Source organism: Zootoca vivipara, chromosome 4, assembly GCF_965207765.1.
Source record: "Zootoca vivipara chromosome 4, rZooViv2.hap1.1, whole genome shotgun sequence".
Lineage (NCBI taxonomy): Eukaryota > Metazoa > Chordata > Lepidosauria > Squamata > Lacertidae > Zootoca > Zootoca vivipara.
Window position 1 is genome coordinate 46,376,029 of NC_142587.1, and position 19,449 is coordinate 46,395,477.

A 19,449-nucleotide genomic window follows, 5' to 3' on the forward strand; every position below is an offset into this window, starting at 1 on the left:
GAATACAAAAGTTTCTCACAGAAACAAAGCAGGCAGCATAAATAAGAGAGAAGATACAGTCAAGGCAAGATGTTAGTCATGAGATACAGAAAGTATAAGCCAGAGCTGTAAGGTGATACTTTATGGAATAATTTATAAGTAGTTCCATCTTCCTGGACCCCAGGCTTTCCTCAGAGGAGTACAATTGAGAACAAGACAGGTAGTAAAACCTTGTAACAGTAAAATTACAAGAAATGGGAAGACATTCCTACAGTGCAAGATGACTTAACAAGCACTAGTTTTCACAGAAATATATACACAGTGCTCACATGACAAAAGTTAAAATCGTGTCGCTGTGACTACAATAGTATGAGCCAAGTCATTAAGTGCATTACACTTCCTTGGTCAGTGTCATAAAGTCCATGTTTTGTCAATAATACAACCCTTCTGGCACCACAGAGAGGTATATATTCAACAATTTATCACTAACATGCAGTAATCCGAAGCCAGGTCTTACGAGGTCAGTTTTCAGGAAACAAAAAAAAAAAGGCAAAGCAACACTGGTGGTAAAGTGAAATTTAAAAACTTTAAAGGTTGGACTCTGTCCATTCAAGCATGCAGAAGTTTTGACCTACTGGACATGTACAGTACCTGGTCGTGGCGAATTCAGTTCTGCAAACCTCTTTAGAATATTGCTAACCATCAAGGGAGCAGCAACTGAGGAGTTCTGCTGTCTGGGGATGTCTGCCTGTTGTGTCGTACCTGAAGCCATATCATAAATGATGGGGACTATTATGCTCATGGCTTCCTGTGAAACTGTAGTCTTCTGTGTTAGCTGAAGCTGTGAACAGAATAGAATATGCAAAAAGTAATCACAGCAATCTTACAATATACCTTTGATATAGATATGGCAACATCATATGAGTTAAGGCATGGTCTTTATTGCTGTGCCAGTTTGAATCCGTTCCTTAGCTCAAGAGGAAAAATGAAAGCCAAAATACAACCGACACAAATTAGAGTAGCTATCCAAACTTAAATCAGAACCATTTCAAACTGACAATTAAACCAAAGTGCACCAAAGGACCTAGTGCAGCCTGAATTTCCCTAGTGATAAAAGGAAACTGGGAGATTTAGAAATAAGCAATACGTACTGTCCAATTTTTCTTTAAAGAAATTTGGAATGGTGATATTCCAAAAAGTAAGATTATCTTCACCATTCATCCGATTTCAATGTCAGCTGGGTTTTTTTAATCCTAAGTGTTCACTTTAAACACACCGACAATTACATAAACTGCTTATCAAAATGGGTCTACATAACCATCTCCACACATGCAAACTTTCAAAGCTACGTATTATGGAAAAAAGTAGGTGCCTTCTACTGCATATGTGAAATGCATATGTGAAAATAAAAACTAGCACAAATCAAATATAGTGCCCTATTTGTAAAGAAATTGACTAAGGGACTAATTGCAAAGAGTCGTGTTAGTCACGGCCTCTTATAGCAGAAGCAGCAACTTCAGCATTTAAGTTAGTCATCCTTAACCCCAATTGAAGCAATGGAACATGCTGAAATGTTGTATTTTGGTTTCATATATTGTTGTTGGCATCCATCTGTCTCAAGAGATAATGGAGTGTGCCTCTGGGGGTGAAGTCAAACCACTGTGTTAGTAGTACCCTGGGGCACAAGCCTGGGCAGTGTGTGTGTGTGTGTGTGTAGGTCCTGGGCTGCCCAGACGACAAGATCCCTCCTTTTGGCATACTGATGTGGTCCAAAGGGAAGCAGAGCAATATGTTTGGAACCAGCTTGGCTGCAGGAGTTGCCAGAAGGAAGGCATACAAGATGTCATCCAACCGTCTTATGGACTCCAATCCGGATTTGTGCAGGGTTTACTCCTTAGCCTGTCCTTCTGAGGATATCCCACAAGGCAGCAGAGGTTTAGGAATAGAGTTTTCCTTCTCCTTGATGGGCTACATTCCTAGGTTGATGAGCCCCACCTGCCCCTCACTTTCCTGTATAACCAGAGCAATTCAGTTCCTAGACTTCAAGGGGATGAAAATAGGATAATATATTCTGTAATTAGGTATCTCATTTGCTACTTACACAGTGGCTGACAGAAGTCATAGTCAGACTACTCCTTACAACTGGACACTGTCAAAAGACTGCACCAAACATGGAACTGACTTAGTTGCTCTACTTACAAAGAACAACATTTTGGATTTCAGCACAACGGCCGGTGTTCCTGGAGGAGCAATTGGTGGAGCACTTGGAGGAATTGTCAAACAAAACTGTACATTCCATTTCAGCTGGCTGGCCTGATCAGGAAACTGTTTCAATAAAACATGCCACAGAAAAAGACAGATGAACAATCCAGAATGGATTACAAGAAATAATACAGAATGTTGTGAAGACATTAAAACCAACTTACCAGCTCTAGTTTCATAATGTGTACACAGTCCCGGAGAATGTGTGGAGGTGCCCCTAACAGCTTTGTAAAGGCTATTAGAGTATTGGATTTGAAGGGTGGTCCTGCAACCTACAGTGAATGCAATGTGTTATTAGAATTTCTTTAGGCAGCTCAATGATTCTTCAATCCTGCTCTTAATCCATATCACAAACCCTACTAAAATCAAAATAACAGCACAAGGATGCGAAATTCTCATTATGGCAATCTCACAAATTGGAATTCTCTACAATAAATGCTGGAAAGTTAGGTGAAAACCGTAAGAATATGAAGTGGCCCAGTTTATGATCAGCACAAGCATCAGACCAGGAACATACAAAGGAGAAAAATCACATGGAACATCAATGTCAGCCTGGCAGCTTTTAGGGAGGTGCTGAACTGGCATGAGTATGTTCTGCATGATAAGCTCACTGGACATGAATCACATATGTGTGATGTATTATGAACTTACTTTATGAATGTGGTTTTCAAACATCTTCTCAAACATCAAATTACGAATAAAGTAAGATGGGGGTACATACTCTGGTTTCAAAGAATTTCTCCAAAACCTGCAGTTCTTCTTGTTTCCACTGCCCTGCAGTTTCAGGTGCTACTTTTAGCTGCAAGGTCTGGTTAGTTTTAGGGTTGAGGGCAACTCTACATTTCAGGGCATCTGTCTTGAACATTATTACACCTGGTTCATTGGAGTTCATAAGCTGTAGCTGTTTAAAAGCCAAGACAGTTGATTAGAATGCAAGAAATAAGCTCCTGCCTATACTCGTAAGCAGCAGGAGCAAAACTTTCACAAACCCAAGTTCTAAGCATTTTAAGGTTGGCTGCATGTAGCTTGTCAGGTACATCTCCACCTGCCTTCCCCAAACAACAACAACCAGTCCTTATATTGTTATTCAACTCTTCCCTCTAGCTTTCCCCTACAAGCCCCGAGATATGTCAATACAAATTCCTATTTCACTAATCCTAGCAAATACTGGTTGGTCCTACACAAATAATACGAGTTCATGGCTTAGCCAAAGTTTGGACCATGTTTTTCCAAATAGAAGTGCTAAATAAGCGGTTTCCCACTTGCATTGCTAGGAATCCAGGAGCTACCTGCTGAGGAAACTGATAATGGCGGAAAAGCCATCTGAAAGCCCACTTGAGCACCATTCCAAATGATTCAAGGATGCAGTCTTAGTTTGCATGGGGGTGGAGCTAGCCCCACCACCACTTACAGAAATTGAGTGTGCACCCCAGAATTTTCTGCTCAGGACTCCACAGTGAACATGTAAGAGTTCTCTGGCAGACTTGTAGAAAGTATTCCCTATGGGCAGAAAAATTAAAAACCACTGTCCTCGACTTCAGCAATGCAGTATACCAACTCAATGTGGTTAAAACATCACAAATCACATCCCATTTCACACCTCTTAAAATGAAGAATGGTTAACACCTATTAGACTGTATCCAGAGTAGAGTTACTAAAAGTAATGGCCGTGGCTCATATAAGTTCATTAATTTCAATGGGCAGAACCCAACATAGCAGTTCTGTTAGCACAAGGCCTTGTGGCTGCACAACAGAAATTTACTTAGTGCATAGAAGCTAGGAGAAGTCTAAATTTAAAGTGATTGCATAACGAACTAAACATTTTGATTCCTTAAGTACCGGCTCCTGCTGGATAATCCTTTGGAGATGTCTTCTCATGATAACTGATCCAAGGAAACGTTCAAGTGGAGAGCAGAGATAGCTTCCGGCCAGCCCCGGCATAAGCCCGGGGGTGGGAGAGGGCAGCAGAAGAATGTTCAAGGCACTGTGAGTGAGAATTGTGGGTATGGATGCAGCCCAAGAGCGATGAGGTAGTTTACGAGGTGGCGGCATATTTGTTGGCATTACTTGGGAACCTAGCAGAAATAAGAAAAAGCACACCTCACTCTTCCTGTCTAGGGATGCATGGCTATTTACATACATTTAAAATGCTAGGCAGTTCCCAGTAAGACTTGGCATAATGACACCTTCCCAAACTCAGCGCCCCAGGATTTTCCTAACAATTCCAAAGACTAAGAAACAGTTAATGGCTGTGTCCAATTCCCTCTATTTCCCTCATGCAAACAGAGAGGGTTAACTACTCAGACCACTATGATAATATAATAATAATAATTTTTATTTATACCCCACCCATCTGGCCAGGTTCCCCCAGCCACTCTGGGCGGCTTCCAACAAAATATTAAAATACAGAAATCCATCAAACATTATTCCCTAAACAGGGCTGCCTTGAGATGCCTTCTAAAGGTCTGGTAATTGTTGTTCTCTTTGACCTCTGGTGGGAGGGCATTCCACAGGGTGGGTGCCACTACCGAGAAGGCCCTCTGCCTGGTTCCCTGTAACTTGGCTTCTCGTAGCGAGGGAACCGCCAGAAGGCCCTTGGCACTGGACCTCAGTGTCCGGGCATAACGATGGGGGAGGAGACGCTCCTTCAGGTATACTGGACCGAGGCCGTTTAGGGCTTTAAAGGTCAGCACCAACACTTTGAATTGTACTCGGAAACATACTAGGAGCCAATGTAGGTCTTTCAGGACCGGTGTTATGTGGTCTCGGCGGCCGCTCCCAGTCACCAGTCTAGCTGCCGCATTCTGGGTTAGTTGTAGTTTCCGGGTCACCTTCAAAGGTAGCCCCACATAGAGCGCATTGCAGTAGTCCAAGCGGGACTATTCCAGAGTTAAGGTGATTGCATAGTCACCTTATCTTCAAATTACAATAATGTTTGATTAATGTACTTTGTTTATTTTGTATTAACAAATAACTCAGTCATAGAATCACAGAACTGTACAGTTGGAAGGAACCACGAGGGTAATCCACGAGGGTAGTCCAATCCCCTGCAATGCAGAATTTTTTTGCTCAAACCTACACCCCGGAGATTAAGTGTCTCATGCTCTACCAATTAAGCTATCCCTGCCTGTCTGCCTGCCTTTGACTAACTAGGTTGCCATAACCATGTCAACAGCATTTTGTAGTGAAATACTAAGTTTGAACATCCCCTTTATTGGCTTTGCAACCTCTTGTTGGTATTACTTACTTGTTCCCGCTCTTGGGGAATGAGAAGCATCTGGTACTGGAGAATGTAAAGAAGGGTTCGCTGGTGACATTCCAGGCATACGTGCTCCTGGAGAGGGACCAGAGACCTGGGGCGAGCCTGGCCAATTCCCTGCACGCTGGCTTGGAGACATCATTGTGTACGGTGAAGTAGGATCTATAGGACCTGTGGAAATTGCAAGAAAATTGTAGGCAGCTTTCTCTGCTATCTGTACACCCGGATCCATAGCCTTCCTAGACCCTGCCTATCTAAAGCCTAACACATAAAACATGCCTTGATTGCGTACATTGTTTAAGTTGTTGTTGTTTAGTCGTTTAGTCGTGTCCGACTCTTCATGACCCCATGGACCATAGCACGCCAGGCAGTGAACCTTAAAAAATGAATGCTTTATTGCTCAGTCTATTCATTGATAAGGGGCTCGCTTGCTCTGCTTACCATAGAAGGCTCCAGGACAATGCCTGCTGACGCAAGAGATTTTAGAAACCATTCCACTAGAAGGAGATCAAGACTATTTGCTCCAATTTTTCCTACCTGCTATGTTGGGGCTGATAAAGTCAGTGATTTGTCAGCAGCAGCGGCTCCTGTTTAAGTAGGAGCAACAGTTCAGGTGTGTGAAGAAACAGTTGCTGTCATTTCAGAGCCTGCATCCCAACAGGAAATGGAGCAGTGTGCTTTCCCAGAGCCAGGAAAAGGGGTTGTTTGTTTTACGGTATCTGAAGTGTCAGTTTTCTATCAGTATCTAGCTGTACAAGTCATGGGCTTACCATGTGGGCTAGCATAGTTTGTATTTTGTCCCATTGTGATTCCAAGAGATGAAGGAGAAGGAGTTGGACCAAATGATGCTGGTGACGGTGCTCTTAATGCGCCACTCGGAGAGTTTGCAGGATGCAGCGTTCCTAAAGGGGACATTCAGAACAGCAACATTATGTACTACCCAACTATTCCTCTCCGAGTTTAAAGAGAACTCTCTTTTTAGTAAGTTGTCAAGGTTATTTGAAGGTACAGTCATTTATAAAAACACAGGATGCATCACATTTCATTTATGAAACACCTTAGGAACACTAAATGCCATGAACTGCTACTGGCAACGCATAAAAGGCAGCCGTCTTACCTGGGGACTGCGTGTGCATCATGGAAGGTGATGGGGTGACTGTACTGTGATAAGATGTAGGGGGTGATGTCAATGGGTAAGCCCCTGGTGCTCCTGTCTGTTTTGAAGACTGTTGAAATAAGGCCTCTATTAGATATAGTAAAATATAGATCCCAATAATTCTACATGCTTAAATATAGGTGAGACTTGGGAAAGTGCATTTATTTCAGTAATGCAACTTATTATTTTTCTTTTAACTTTTACAAATGCTTTCTTTTGGAAATTCCACAGTAATAAAACAAATAGTTACAATACTACAAAAATAAACATCGCTGTTACATTTCATTAATTACATTCCACTTATAATTGACCCGTCTAACAACAAATAAATACAATTACAACAAATAAAGGCTTGACATACTGTACAGTAGTACCTCGGTTTACAAACACAATTGGTTCCGGAAGTCTGTACTTAACCTGAAGCGTACTTAACCTGAAGCGAACTTTCCCATTGAACGTAATGGAAAGTGGATTAATCCGTTCCAGACAGGTCCGCAAAGTACTTAAACTGAAAATACTCAAACCGAGGCGTACTTAAACCGAGGTATGACTGTACCTTGCTTTGCATGTCATGCATCTATCTCATACATTGGTTTCACCTTTTAAGTTGCATTACTGAAATAAATGCAGTTTTCGACGATATTCTAATTTTCTGAGTTTCACCTGTATATAATACTTAGAAGTTTTGTCCTCAGGCATTAGACTTCATTAAAGCTGAATTTCTAAAGTAGAATTTCACTTCTTTACACTATCTTTCCACAAACTACCAACATAAGCCATTGATTCCAAGAGCCATTTTTCCTTTCTATTATATCTCTAAGTCTATTATGTGGTCTGTACTTTACTGCTTCTAGCCAGCAGCTTACGCACTGGAAATCAACATCCACTCTAACTTACACACGTTGATGTGTTAGGCACATTTCTTACACAAATTCAGACCATTACTCCATCCAGTTCAGTACCTGTCTACACTGACTGCCAGTGGTTCACTGGGGTTTTTGACAGAATACTTCTGGCATTCCATTAATATGCTCTAGCAATGTCTAAGGCCTGGGGAGAAGTCAGTTGCCATCCTCATTCCGCCCCGCCCCCCGCCCCCCAGGCAGGCCTTCATAAATCACCACTACATTTTAAAATATGTTATTATGTTTAGTTTTCACTTACGGTTGGCCAGGAAGAGCTATAACTATTGCTACACAAGTACAATAAGGATATAACCTCACTCGCTGTTGTTATCTCTTTGGACATACACATTTGTCAAAAATGATCACCATAATCATAGGGGCTTAGCCTTATACTGGGAGTTCAATCTACGCATGCACACGTACAACCTGCGGCTGCGGCTGAAGCTGTGATATCAATGAATCCATCATGTCCCCTCCAATAGGAGATGGTGGGTTATCATCTTCATTGACAGATCGTCTTCGTGCATCCTGATTGCTGTCAACAAACATGTTCAGGAATGTCTGTGGATATAGAGTATTCAGATTTATCAGATTTACGAGTCAACATGTCTTCCTGTTGTATCTACCAGACATCTAGATCAATCTTAACAGCAATATTCAAGGATTTTATAACTATTTCAGCTAGTCAGTGTCCGTAGAAGCAGCTGAATTCTGTTCCATGAAAGGGATAATAAATCACAAATAATTGTGTTATTTATACCCTGTCCATCTGGCTAGGTTTCCCCAGCCATTCTGGGCAGCTTACAGCATATATAAAACATAGTAAAACATCAAACATTAAAAATTTCCCGATACAGGGCTGCCTTCAGGTGTCTTCTAAAAGTACTCCTTTTAAATATATTTCTGTACCATTAAAAAATGGCATCCAGGACAGAAGAAAGCTGAAAGTTACTTCGATAAGATCAGCTGCACTACACTTGAAAAAACGCAACTCATAGAAGACTCAAGTTTTTAAAAACGCCATAAAATGATGGATATGACATATTAAGTCACAGAATGGTCCATTCAGCCCAGCAGCAAGCACTCGGAATGGCAGCAGCTCTCCCAAGATCTCAGGCAGGAGTCTATTCCATCTTGCTACCTGAATTTGGCTTTCAGTAGCTAAAAAGTATTGAGTAGCAGTTGTGAAAACTCCCAAAAGTGACCTGAAGGATGTAACTGTCCAAATCTCACGCCCAACACTGTCATTACATCCTCAAAAAATGTAGGGCAGGCTATTTAACTCAGGCTTATTTAATTACACTGTAAAATAAAGATTAAATTACCTTTAGTCCTGGTGCAGGGTAAAAGCCTTCCACAATTTTACTGTTGTCAAAAAGGCTGTATGCTCCATCGCGAATGGCCACCACCCCACGGCTCTGACAGTAAATGTCAATGCAGTACATGTTCCGAAAGGCCAGCCTTATGTGTGTGGGTGACTGAGGCAGAATTGAAAAACATTGGTAGGCAGTGTTGGTACGTTGTGTCAATCCCAGCATTGGCACAGTTGGGAGCTTATTGATAGCATTTAATGGAGCCTGAGTATCATACAAAACCTGCAAGTAAAAACAAAACTTGTTTAGTTTCACAATAGCCAACTAAATATACTTAGCCTTTAGAAACAATCAACATAAATGCAACTTTAAAGTTGTTTTTTACCAGGGGTAAGAACCTGGTGGCTTATTTATTGTGTATTAAATGTTCATATCACCCTTTCCCACTCATTTTTTTTAATTCAAAAGCAAACTCTTAACAGCAGGTTAACTATGTAATGAATGAGCTTATTCTCCCCTGCAGCCCTACACACAAGTCATTATTGGCTTCTTGTGCTAAATGATACTCCTGAGAACTGGGAATAGAATTTGTCCTTTGGTGCTTTTTGCATTTTGAATCAAACATTTCTCTTCCAAGGGCAGGTTGGGGAGAAGGGTTAGTTACCTGTAAAAGTTGGACTACATTTGGTGATTTATTGAACATCTCTTGGAGCTGATGCAGGATTGTATTATGACAGTTACTGCAACCTGAGTTTGGTCCAACTGTTCCTAATGATATGTGGAATTTCTGGTGTGCAGAATTCCACTGAATGCTGATCTATAAAAAACAAGTAAGAGCTTTAATGGAAAATAATCCAACAACATCTAAGAAGCAACTGTTTCACAACGCAGCTGGAGGGTGTGCATGTAATCACTAAACTATGGTTTAGAACAGCTAGGAAGAGTAACAGACCCAAATTCACGTTCGTTTTCAGTTATTCCTATCTTGTTCTTCCCTGTGAACCAGAAATGGTACTTTAACAGTAAACTAGTTTGTTAAAATAAGCCAGCTTCAAGTTGGCTTATTTAGAAAATGACTAGCATTTATTTTAAACCACAATTCCTGGTTGGTACATAAAGACAAGCTAGAAATCAGGCAAAGTGAAAATAAATCCTGGTTTATCCCTTCTCCCAAAAAATTACTTACTGAACTTCCTTTAGTAGTTCCATAACAAAGAATTAGCTTCCGATAATTGTAGATTCGGACCTCTGAGAAAACTTTTAGATGGCTGGGTATTTCTTCATAAGGTGAAAGAAAGTGGATGGGGAAAGATACAAAAATAGATATATGAATTGTTTCGGCAGACCTCATACAGCAACATAAGAACAAAGAAGAATGTATTTATATACCTGGTAAGGATCTGAAATATTCCAACACACATTCATATAAGCGAGCAATGCTATTCCAGTCATTGAGGAACATCTCTACTACTTTTCGTCCACCAACTGGTTCAGACAATTGACTTTCATATGTCAGGTACACATGACGGGTAGGTCCTACAATGTGAAAGAAATGGTCCAATATGGTCAAATCACATTGGCACACAGAAAACTTAAGCAGAAAGTAGGGAAGTCAAGACAGAACAAAGTGCAAGTTGGAACACTAACCTTGCTCCCTGGAGGAAGTGCTATTAATAAGTGGGCAATTTGCAAACACCAGTTCAGCAACCCACGTGCGGTTATTTCTACCTTGCAATCGAAAAGTGCAATCAAGAAGGGAACGGTCTAGAGCCTTCTGGGTTTCTTCACTTGTACCCTTACACGGAGGAATTCTGTTGAAAAGGATAAAGGTAATACCATGTACTTATTTTAGTCTCACAGCCAAACAATTCAACGTAAGCTGCTCAATATTTTCTGGAGCACACAACGTGTACAATAAAATGTGTCCCTGCAAGGAAACTCTGAAGTTACTAGAAAAGTGTAAAATAGTAACAGCATACTGAGGTATCATCTTTCAGCAATTTATGCAATTTTTAATAAATAAAAAAGAGAAAAAAAGAAAATCCACATAATTCAAAGCAATGAGGAAGTAGTGAAATTTTGTTGTCCGGCTTTGATACTTCTCAAGGATGCTGCTACATAAAATGAAGCTAAGAAAAATTAAGGATGAGTATGGGGCGGCAGGAAGTAAAATTACTGTGCCAAAATTAGTGTCAAGCTGTTCACTTTTCTGCACTATGTATGCATTCAAAAACAGTCTGAAGATGGGTGGGTGTGTTTTTTTTTACTCTCCAACTATTGTTGTAAAACTTTCCATTCTATAAATGAATAAATGTATAATGTAATACAATATCAGTTTTAATTCTACAACATGTTGTATATTAAATACTTTCCTCCCCTTCCATCACTCATGGAATATTGTACACATTAATGAAAGTGTGGCATAATCTCTTTACTTTAATAAACGAATAGCATGACTGAAGCCATCTCCTTCAACCTGGACTCCTTGATGTGGGATCTCCATATTGGATAACTGAAACAAAACAAATCACATTTCTTATATTTTCATTGCAAGAGAAAAGTCCAGGCTAAAGAGCACCCCCCCCCCTGCCACCACAACTGGCCCATTCAGCCAAGTGAAACTTCCAACATGTTCAGTCCTAATACAGGGTATTAAATTGCCTACCTGATCCTTAGCATCTACAGTATGAGCTATGTATCACACAGGTAGTGATTCATATGGTACCAGAGGCAATGACAGGCTGAGAAGCCCTTCACAAGGGTTTAAGAGAATGGAGAAAGTTGAACTTCCTTGTACCTGGCAAGGTATCAGCATCTTCTGCATCATTAAGTGACGGATCTGTGCTCCTACCACATTGCGGATTATTGCTGGGAACTCTCTGCTTCAATCTACTTTCCAAACCCTTCACCCATTAGATTATTAGAAACTGCACTCCCAACAATGGCTACACCTCCTCCTTTCCAGCTTAATACAGTGTTGGGGAACCTGTGGCCCTCCAGTCTTAGCCAGCATGGTCAATAGTAACAATGGAAGTTGTAAACCGGCACCATCTGAACAGCCACAGGTTCCTCGCCCCTGACATAATGCACCCAACCTCTTCTACGTAACAGGTCCACCAAATTATCACACAAATAATTTATTTGCAAGTCCCAAGGTTCGTCATGCAAGTCATCCCTAAAACCAATTAAACCCAACACACCAAGGGATATTTATGGTCGTTAGCAAAATGTTTTACCAAGCTGAGCACAATGCTTTCTGGTGTATGACTAAATTCTTCACCTTCTGACAAATCCTGGGCTTTGTGCCCAAGTCAGCAGTTAGCATAGCTGAACAGGAAAGTCAAAGCAGGAGTCTCTTTCATCTCCAATGGCTATAAAGTCTAATTGTTCCTCCCTACTATTGAGCTGAGGTCTAGGCTCTTTTCCATACAAAAAAAGTCCATGTTTAAAAAGACTTGTCAACGCGACCGTCTCTCGCACAATGGAAATTATTAGCTACTTACCTCCATACGAAGTCCTATAAATGGCATATTTGTATCACACATTGCTACAATGTGAGCTAGAACTTTATTGAAGGCACACATTTCTCCAGACCGCTTTGGTTTCTTGGGTTCAGTAGGACATGGATCACCAGACAACTAGAGAATAGCAGGAAACCTCTTTTAGCCAGTTGCAGTTAAAAGCTGGGTTCAAAGTTCTAATTACAGGCATTCGGTTCACAGCACTGAACTCGCCTTTTTCATGTAAAGCAACAGCAGGGATGCCTCTGACAATGTGAAGCAGCTGCAAAGGAACTATCTGGAGCCTTCCATTGTGCTTGGCAAGAGGGGCTTGTGTTCGGTGTCTTTTAAATTTCTGGCTCCAAATGCAAGCCTCAATAGGATGGGTTCCACTCCCAAGTGGAACCCACCCCTGCCAAACGCAGATTGCCAATGGCTGAAAACTCTGCTTCCTTTGTCAAGTGGTCAGATTTCAAATCATGTGGGCAAATAAAGCAGAAAGAGAAATGCTTCCTTTGCCCGCACAGTTTGAAACTCTGCAGGCAGAGGAACATTTGTACTTTGCAGACCAGCTTGAATTTAAGATGGTGTGAAAATACTTCACACGACATCATGGTCATGTCAGCTGGTTAGCCCTGCCCTCTATCATAGGGGCCCACAGAGGCTGGACAACTACTTTTCCTCAGACAGGGCTTGCTGAGACATATACATGCTTCTATAAACGTATTTTCACTTCAAAACTATAGTTTTATTCCCATGAAATCTTGCCGTTTAAAAGCTAAAGGATTGACTCATATTTTCTGAATCAGTTGTACAGTCCTAAAAGTTCCTACTCAAGGAAACACACATACTAGTAAATGACAGTGCATCTATCCTCATGATTTAATGTTTCCATGTCAGGTAAGGAAACTAAATACTCCGGTTCCTAGGTGGCCATAAGACAGCATGCTCCTATAATGTACTTTTAGAAATTGCCTCTAAAGATGTACGCAAGCATTACTTACATAAACACTGTGAAAATTTCTCTAAAACCATATGCAAGTTACTGAACCATAGAGGACTAGATTATTAAATACTTAAGGTAATTTCAGTACCATTATTTAAATATGGAGAATGATGGCTAGAATGGCAGGATACTGGAATGCTCCTCAAACCCAATTTCTTCCATTTCTGCATTGTAACCAAAGAAATGTAGTTGCACAGGCTTATTCTTGACCATGATTCACTCAGCCAGAAGCCAAGATGTACCTCAATAATTATCTGCTTACCTTCAACTAGGATAATCTGAGTCTTCATGCTGGTGTTGTGCAGGGGAAAGATTACATATGTGGTAAATGATTTTTGTAGATTTAACATATCTGGTGTGGTGGTGATGTTTTTCAATTGAGAGGTTTGCTGAAAATTGCAATACATTGTATTTTGGCGTTCTACTTCAAGACCTTTTATGTAGGAAACAAACTAAATAAATAACAACTGGTCATGTAGCACGTTAAAGATTAACAATTTTATAATGGCATAAAGCTTATGCCATAATAAAGCTGGCTATTTATTTTGCCTTCATAAAATTGTTAGCCTTTAACGTGTCACTAGACTCTGCTGTTTTTTGCTGTAACAGACTGGTACTTCTCTGGAAATGCCAATTTAAAAAACTGTCCCTGTTCTCAAAGCCATACCTTGCGCTTTGTGCCACCTTTTGCTTGCTTCCCACTTTTTGTGTCCAAAACCAGCTCTTCAATATTTGGTTTAAATTGCTGCAGCAGAACTGCAGTGGCAGGGCTGTCATCTCCTTCAGCATAGCTCACAGAAAGAAAGTAGTATTTGTATTCCAGTTGTGTGGGGTTGCTGGGAACGTCAAACATCTCTACTACCTAAATTGTTTTTAAAAAATGGGGGGGGGGGAACTTGAGAATTTTCACATATTTAAGAACTCTCTCTGTCATTGAAGAAAGCACTAAATAAGTTTGCAACAGGAAAACATGAACTCTCATAATGAGCACACAATTCACATGTTTAAACATTCTAGCTAACACAATTTGGGTATTTGCATGAAGACAGCCAAGATCAAACTACAGTTTGTAGAATGGTTTGTAAATGACTCAACAATGACTTTTAGAAAAAAATTCCAATCAAATGGGGATGGGGTGGGGAATTGAAGCAGACATCACTGTAAAAGAATGACTTGTGTAAATTATACACAACTAGTTCTGCATATCAAACAGGAGTTAAGAATTGCATTTCCTGAACTACCCACCACATATACTTCATAATGAAGTGCTTTTGAAATGGAGGTACATTTCAAAAGCTACTGTAATTGTGATATGAGGGGAGCTGAGAGATTTGCTGCTCATAAATAAATACAATCAGGAAAAAACCTACTTCGAATACACAAGCACTTGTATGACCAAAAAAAGCCCTCTATGTATTGCCACCAATTACAACTTTTTAAATTTGCCTAGCTTCCCACCTCTTTGATCCATGCCTGATCCAGCCCCAAAGCAGCCTACTCACTAGTCACTCTACCAAATTTTAACCAATACATGCCTGTAGTTTTACTCAACATTTTTGTTAGTTGTAAGAAATAGATCCCACACTTTCACCTTTTTTATTTCACATGAAGCATTTTATAAAATATAGTTTCATTTTAAATTTTTTGTACTTCCTTACTACATTGCTGGACTCAACATGAAATTTTGTCAAAAACAGGGTCCCCCAATTAGAATACAGAAGTTTGCCATTGCCAGTGTTAAACTAAATTGGATTGAATCCAATAATTGTGCAAGTGGTTAGCCACCAATCTCTCTCCTCATCCTCTCTGCAGCCTCCAGTTACACTCTCTGGAGGATCGAGTGGCCTCTCAACATGACCCCTCCCCAAACTTTCCCCCCTAGTTAGAAATAAACTGCACCCAATGATTGTACAACTGGAAAGCAGTCTGCATAGCCTATATTTCTCTTCCCCAAATCCAAGGGCTGTGTTATGGGTGGCTGCAGTGAGCAGAGAATCGCCTTAAACGGAGTGCAGGAAGCTTGCTCCAACAGGAGGTCCACTGGGCAAAATCCTTTTGCCCGATTTCCATCAATCTCCCACTTCAACACCACATGACAACCTCCACTATTCAGGCTCCCTGGAGGGTTTTCTCCAGAGGGTACATGGGGAGGAGGGGAAGAGAAAGAGCAGTTACACAAGTTGCTTTCCACCCATGCAGCCACTGGGTACAGAATGCTTCTAGGAAATAAAAAGAAAAATTTGCAGCCACTGGGGCAAAGTGGGAGGGGTGGTGTTGAAAACACTCCCAACTGCTGGTTTGCAATGCTCTGGCAATTCAAAGTGGTAAAAATCAAAGCAGTAGTCACAGCTAGCCTATTACATTTTGCTTCCTTCATTCTAAGGGCCCAGTTCATAGGAAGATTCCACATTCACTTACAATGTAGTACTGTGGAAGTCGGGTGAGCTTGATGAAGAGTTTGTGATTGGAGAGATTTCCCACAGGGTGCATAGCGTAATTAGCTAGCTGTAGTGTTTCGCTGCTGACTGTAGGCAAATGTTTTATTGATTGTTTGCAACGCTGCTGTCCAAGCCAAAACCTTAATTGAAAAAAGAACATACAAAAACATTGGCACTCCTGCATTAGATAGAGTGTAACATTGCTAATTTGCCTTCTAGACTGCTTTTGACCTCTTTGCAATCATGCAGAACAGAATAGGACTTGCATTTTTTTTAAAAAAAATTGTTCTCACAGGGCTACTATACAAATTCTGTTTGGGGTGCGCATCTAAAATACTTTACATGTGTACTTCAAAAGGAAGATGTGAAGATGGCAGACACACTTATGTACCTTATACACACACACTTGACATTTGAATAAGATCAGTTGCAGCTGCCTGGTAACTGTACATATGGTTCTAAACCCATGTTTACTGGCTCATAACTATAGGAATGGAGGCTTTTACATGTGTATTCACGACACAAACCCAACATTAGCAAGTCTTATGAGATTTTGCTTGTATATAGGACTATCACATTTGGGGACTTGCAAGTTACACAAATACAATTCTTATTTGGGATAATTTATATGGTGCCTAATATATAGTAGGGATAAGTTAGTGCCTACCAAAAGTAGCTTGCAATCTGCTTTTGTGTTTGCTCTTAAATGTCCAATTGCTTTTCTCCTTGGTACAGTCATACCTCGGGTTGCGAACGCTGCGGCTTGTGTGTTTTCAGGTTGTGCTCCGCGCCGAACCCGGAAGTACTGGAACGGGTTACTTCTGGGTTTGGGCGCTCGCGCATGCACAGAAACACAAAATGATGCCACGCGCATGCGCAGAAGTGCCAAATCGCATCACGCATGTGCACAGACATGGCACTGCAGGTTGCGAACATGCCTCCCGCATGGATCACGTTCGCAACCCAAGGTATGACTGTATAAAATATCACATAGTAACTAAGTTATTTATCAACTGTGGGCACCAGTCAGTAATAAATTAACTAATATGTTCACAAGCAAACCTAAAGATTTTAAATAAGGAATTCTAGCACGAACACTTTTCTTTTGCTCTGTTGCATCTGTAAATAAAGTTACTGGAAGGAAATAAGGACATTTTTAGAGAGCCTTCCTCTTTCAAAGCCACATTGCTGCAATATTTTAAATTTTAACAGCTTTGCCAAAAAGGCAACTAGGTTCATAAGTCAGTAAGAATCTTACTGGATCAGATCTAAAGTTTTATCTAACACAGCTTCCTGTTTCCCAACCAATGGCTAACCAGATGCCTCTGTGAAGGCCACAAGCAGAACTTGAGAAATGCTATTCTCTCCTGCTGCTGTTCCCCAGTGACCGATATTCAGAGGCACCCCTGGAGGAAGCATATACCCATCATGACTAATAACTATTGACAGCCTTAACCTCTACGAATTTGCCTATTTCTCTTTCAAAGCCCACGTTGGTGGCTCATTGCCACATTCTGTGGTAGCAAATACAAGTTAGTCTTTTGCTCTAGTGTGTGCATCACTTCACAGTAAATCATATTTGACCTTTTTTACCCATTTGCCCCCCCCCCAACTTTGGTGATGTTAATGTTATCTTGACCACCTCACCCAACACTTACGAACAAGTTAAAAAGCCACAGTCCCAATACAGAACCTTGGAGTGCCCCATATCTTAAACCCCTCTACCACAAGAACTGTCCATTTATTCTTACTTGCTGCTTCCTTTTAAGAGGACCAGTCCTCTTATTTCTTGACTAAATTCTCTCAGGAGCCTCTTGTGAGGGGCTGTGTTTATTTAGATTTTCAAAAAGCTTTTGACAATGTCTACTGGAGCACCCCTTCACCACACATTTGTTGGCACTCCTAAAGAATTTTAAAGAGCTTAGTGATACACAGCTTACAAAGTGATTTTATTTGCCCCCTTGACCATATCCTAAAGAGAGCATTTCCCAAACTTTTTAATGGGAACCAGATGGGTGGGGTACAAATAACAACAATAACAACAACAACAACAACAACAACAACAACAACAACAACAACAACAACATATTATTATTATTATTATTATTATTATTATTATTATTATTATTATTATTATTATTTTTTACTAACTCAGAGCAAGATGGCAGACTGATTTGAGGGGAAGGGAGATGGGAAGAGAGATAAAGTCGCAGTAAAGGCAAGTGAAGTCAGTAGTCAGTGGAGTCGAGGGGACTATAACCAGAGTGTTAATCACATTGAATGGTTTACCAGTTTCTTTTAAGATCAGCAAGTTTGCAAGTATTTTGCTATTAACAATAAAAAGAGGGGAAACTGGAATAGTGTTTGAAGGACAACAACTTTCTGCATAAATATCTTACCCTGAGTAAGGGAAGGGGAAGGAGTTTAGCTTTCAAAAATAGTTTCTGGAAGTGAGTGTTATTTTCACAGTTCTGGAGGCAAAGAATAGGCGTTGCACCAACAGGAATAGTTGCATATTACTCACTTGAGCTGCTGGAGCCATGTAATGATGCGCTTCATGTCATCATTGACTGACTTCTCTATGTCATCCAGAGTTTGCTGGTCTGCAGGGAAACAGGATTAGTTACTACTCAAATGTGGCATTTTGTGCATTTATCCAGAAAAATGAAATCTAGAGTTCTAAGTAAAAGCACACTCATAGGTTTATGGTGCTTTAAAAATCAAACCACCCTCTGCAATAAGTGCCACAAAAGACAGTTCAACATGCAATTTCTCTCACCTTACTAAGCCAAGATAAAAATAACCTTTTCGTTAATGCACATAGTCCCTTTGCTGACCTCTATAAGCCAGGACATTCCTAGTTAACCACAGTTTCCCATTTTGTCCTAACCAGGAATCCATGATTAAAAGTTTCAGAGCAAGCCAGGATCTTGTCCCAAAGCTTGTAACCAAGTAAGTTTTGTTTTGCACCTGAAGCAGTAAACTACAGTTAATTAGGGACTTCGTGGCTTATCAAACTGTGGCAATGAAGGAAGGAGCAAAAGGCTTATGCATTTCTCAGCTCATTGAAATCAGGTCACTTGTAAAATACATTCTACAAATTCACCATACTCTTTTCAGCTTCAGTTAAGCTGCTAGCCATAACTACTTCCTTTGTTGGGCAGCTTTACACATCACACTGCACTGCGCTTTAAGTAAGCTGCATGTTAATTCACTGAATACAATGCTAATCTATATCCACCTTCTACTCCTGCATCCTTACCAACCAGCCAGCCAACCAACCAGAAGATTCAATTTTCATTTTTTGCGTCAAGGCCAAAAAGAGAGAGTTGAATTCTACTAAGGAAGGTATTAGAAGGAAGCGCCTGAAAGTTTTATTTACATACCAATCCCATAAAGCATTAGTTGAAACATTCCAGAATGAAGGTCTACAAAAATGTGTAGACATTCGGATCGACCACATGGCTCCAGAATAGGGATGACAAGTGTGGGGAGAGCCGTTTCTATAAAAGCTAAAATTAAAGAATCAAGAATTCATAAATCAAGGTACAAAGTTTTACTTGATTAAGCAATATGGAGACTTCACAGTAATAAAACAGAACTTTAAAAGCCTTCACAGCCACATCATAAA

The 19,449-nt window shown here is 40.4% G+C and overlaps 1 protein-coding gene across 2 annotated transcripts in view; it reads right to left on the minus strand.

The window, feature by feature from the left end:
• The window catches only part of MED14 (mediator complex subunit 14), a 38,395-nt gene that overhangs the window by 2,185 nt on the left and 16,761 nt on the right, over positions 1–19,449 (minus strand). The window contains exons 11-30 of one of the 2 annotated variants that reach the window (XM_035114408.3): positions 19,205–19,330; positions 18,343–18,421; positions 15,799–15,958; positions 14,048–14,242; positions 12,378–12,512; positions 11,310–11,386; positions 10,522–10,685; positions 10,264–10,410; positions 10,061–10,152; positions 9,539–9,691; positions 8,887–9,156; positions 7,988–8,122; positions 6,618–6,726; positions 6,271–6,402; positions 5,489–5,671; positions 4,081–4,316; positions 2,963–3,142; positions 2,406–2,513; positions 2,179–2,304; positions 631–820 (exon numbers count right to left, since the gene is read on the minus strand). In XM_035114408.3, coding sequence (XP_034970299.1) covers positions 631–820; positions 2,179–2,304; positions 2,406–2,513; positions 2,963–3,142; positions 4,081–4,316; positions 5,489–5,671; positions 6,271–6,402; positions 6,618–6,726; positions 7,988–8,122; positions 8,887–9,156; positions 9,539–9,691; positions 10,061–10,152; positions 10,264–10,410; positions 10,522–10,685; positions 11,310–11,386; positions 12,378–12,512; positions 14,048–14,242; positions 15,799–15,958; positions 18,343–18,421; positions 19,205–19,330 — 2,997 coding nt within the window. Of the gene's footprint in view, positions 1–630; positions 821–2,178; positions 2,305–2,405; positions 2,514–2,962; positions 3,143–4,080; positions 4,317–5,488; positions 5,672–6,270; positions 6,403–6,617; positions 6,727–7,984; positions 8,123–8,886; positions 9,157–9,538; positions 9,692–10,060; positions 10,153–10,263; positions 10,411–10,521; positions 10,686–11,309; positions 11,387–12,377; positions 12,513–14,047; positions 14,243–15,798; positions 15,959–18,342; positions 18,422–19,204; positions 19,331–19,449 lie in introns of both variants that reach the window. The other variant, XM_035114407.3, reaches the window with a different exon arrangement.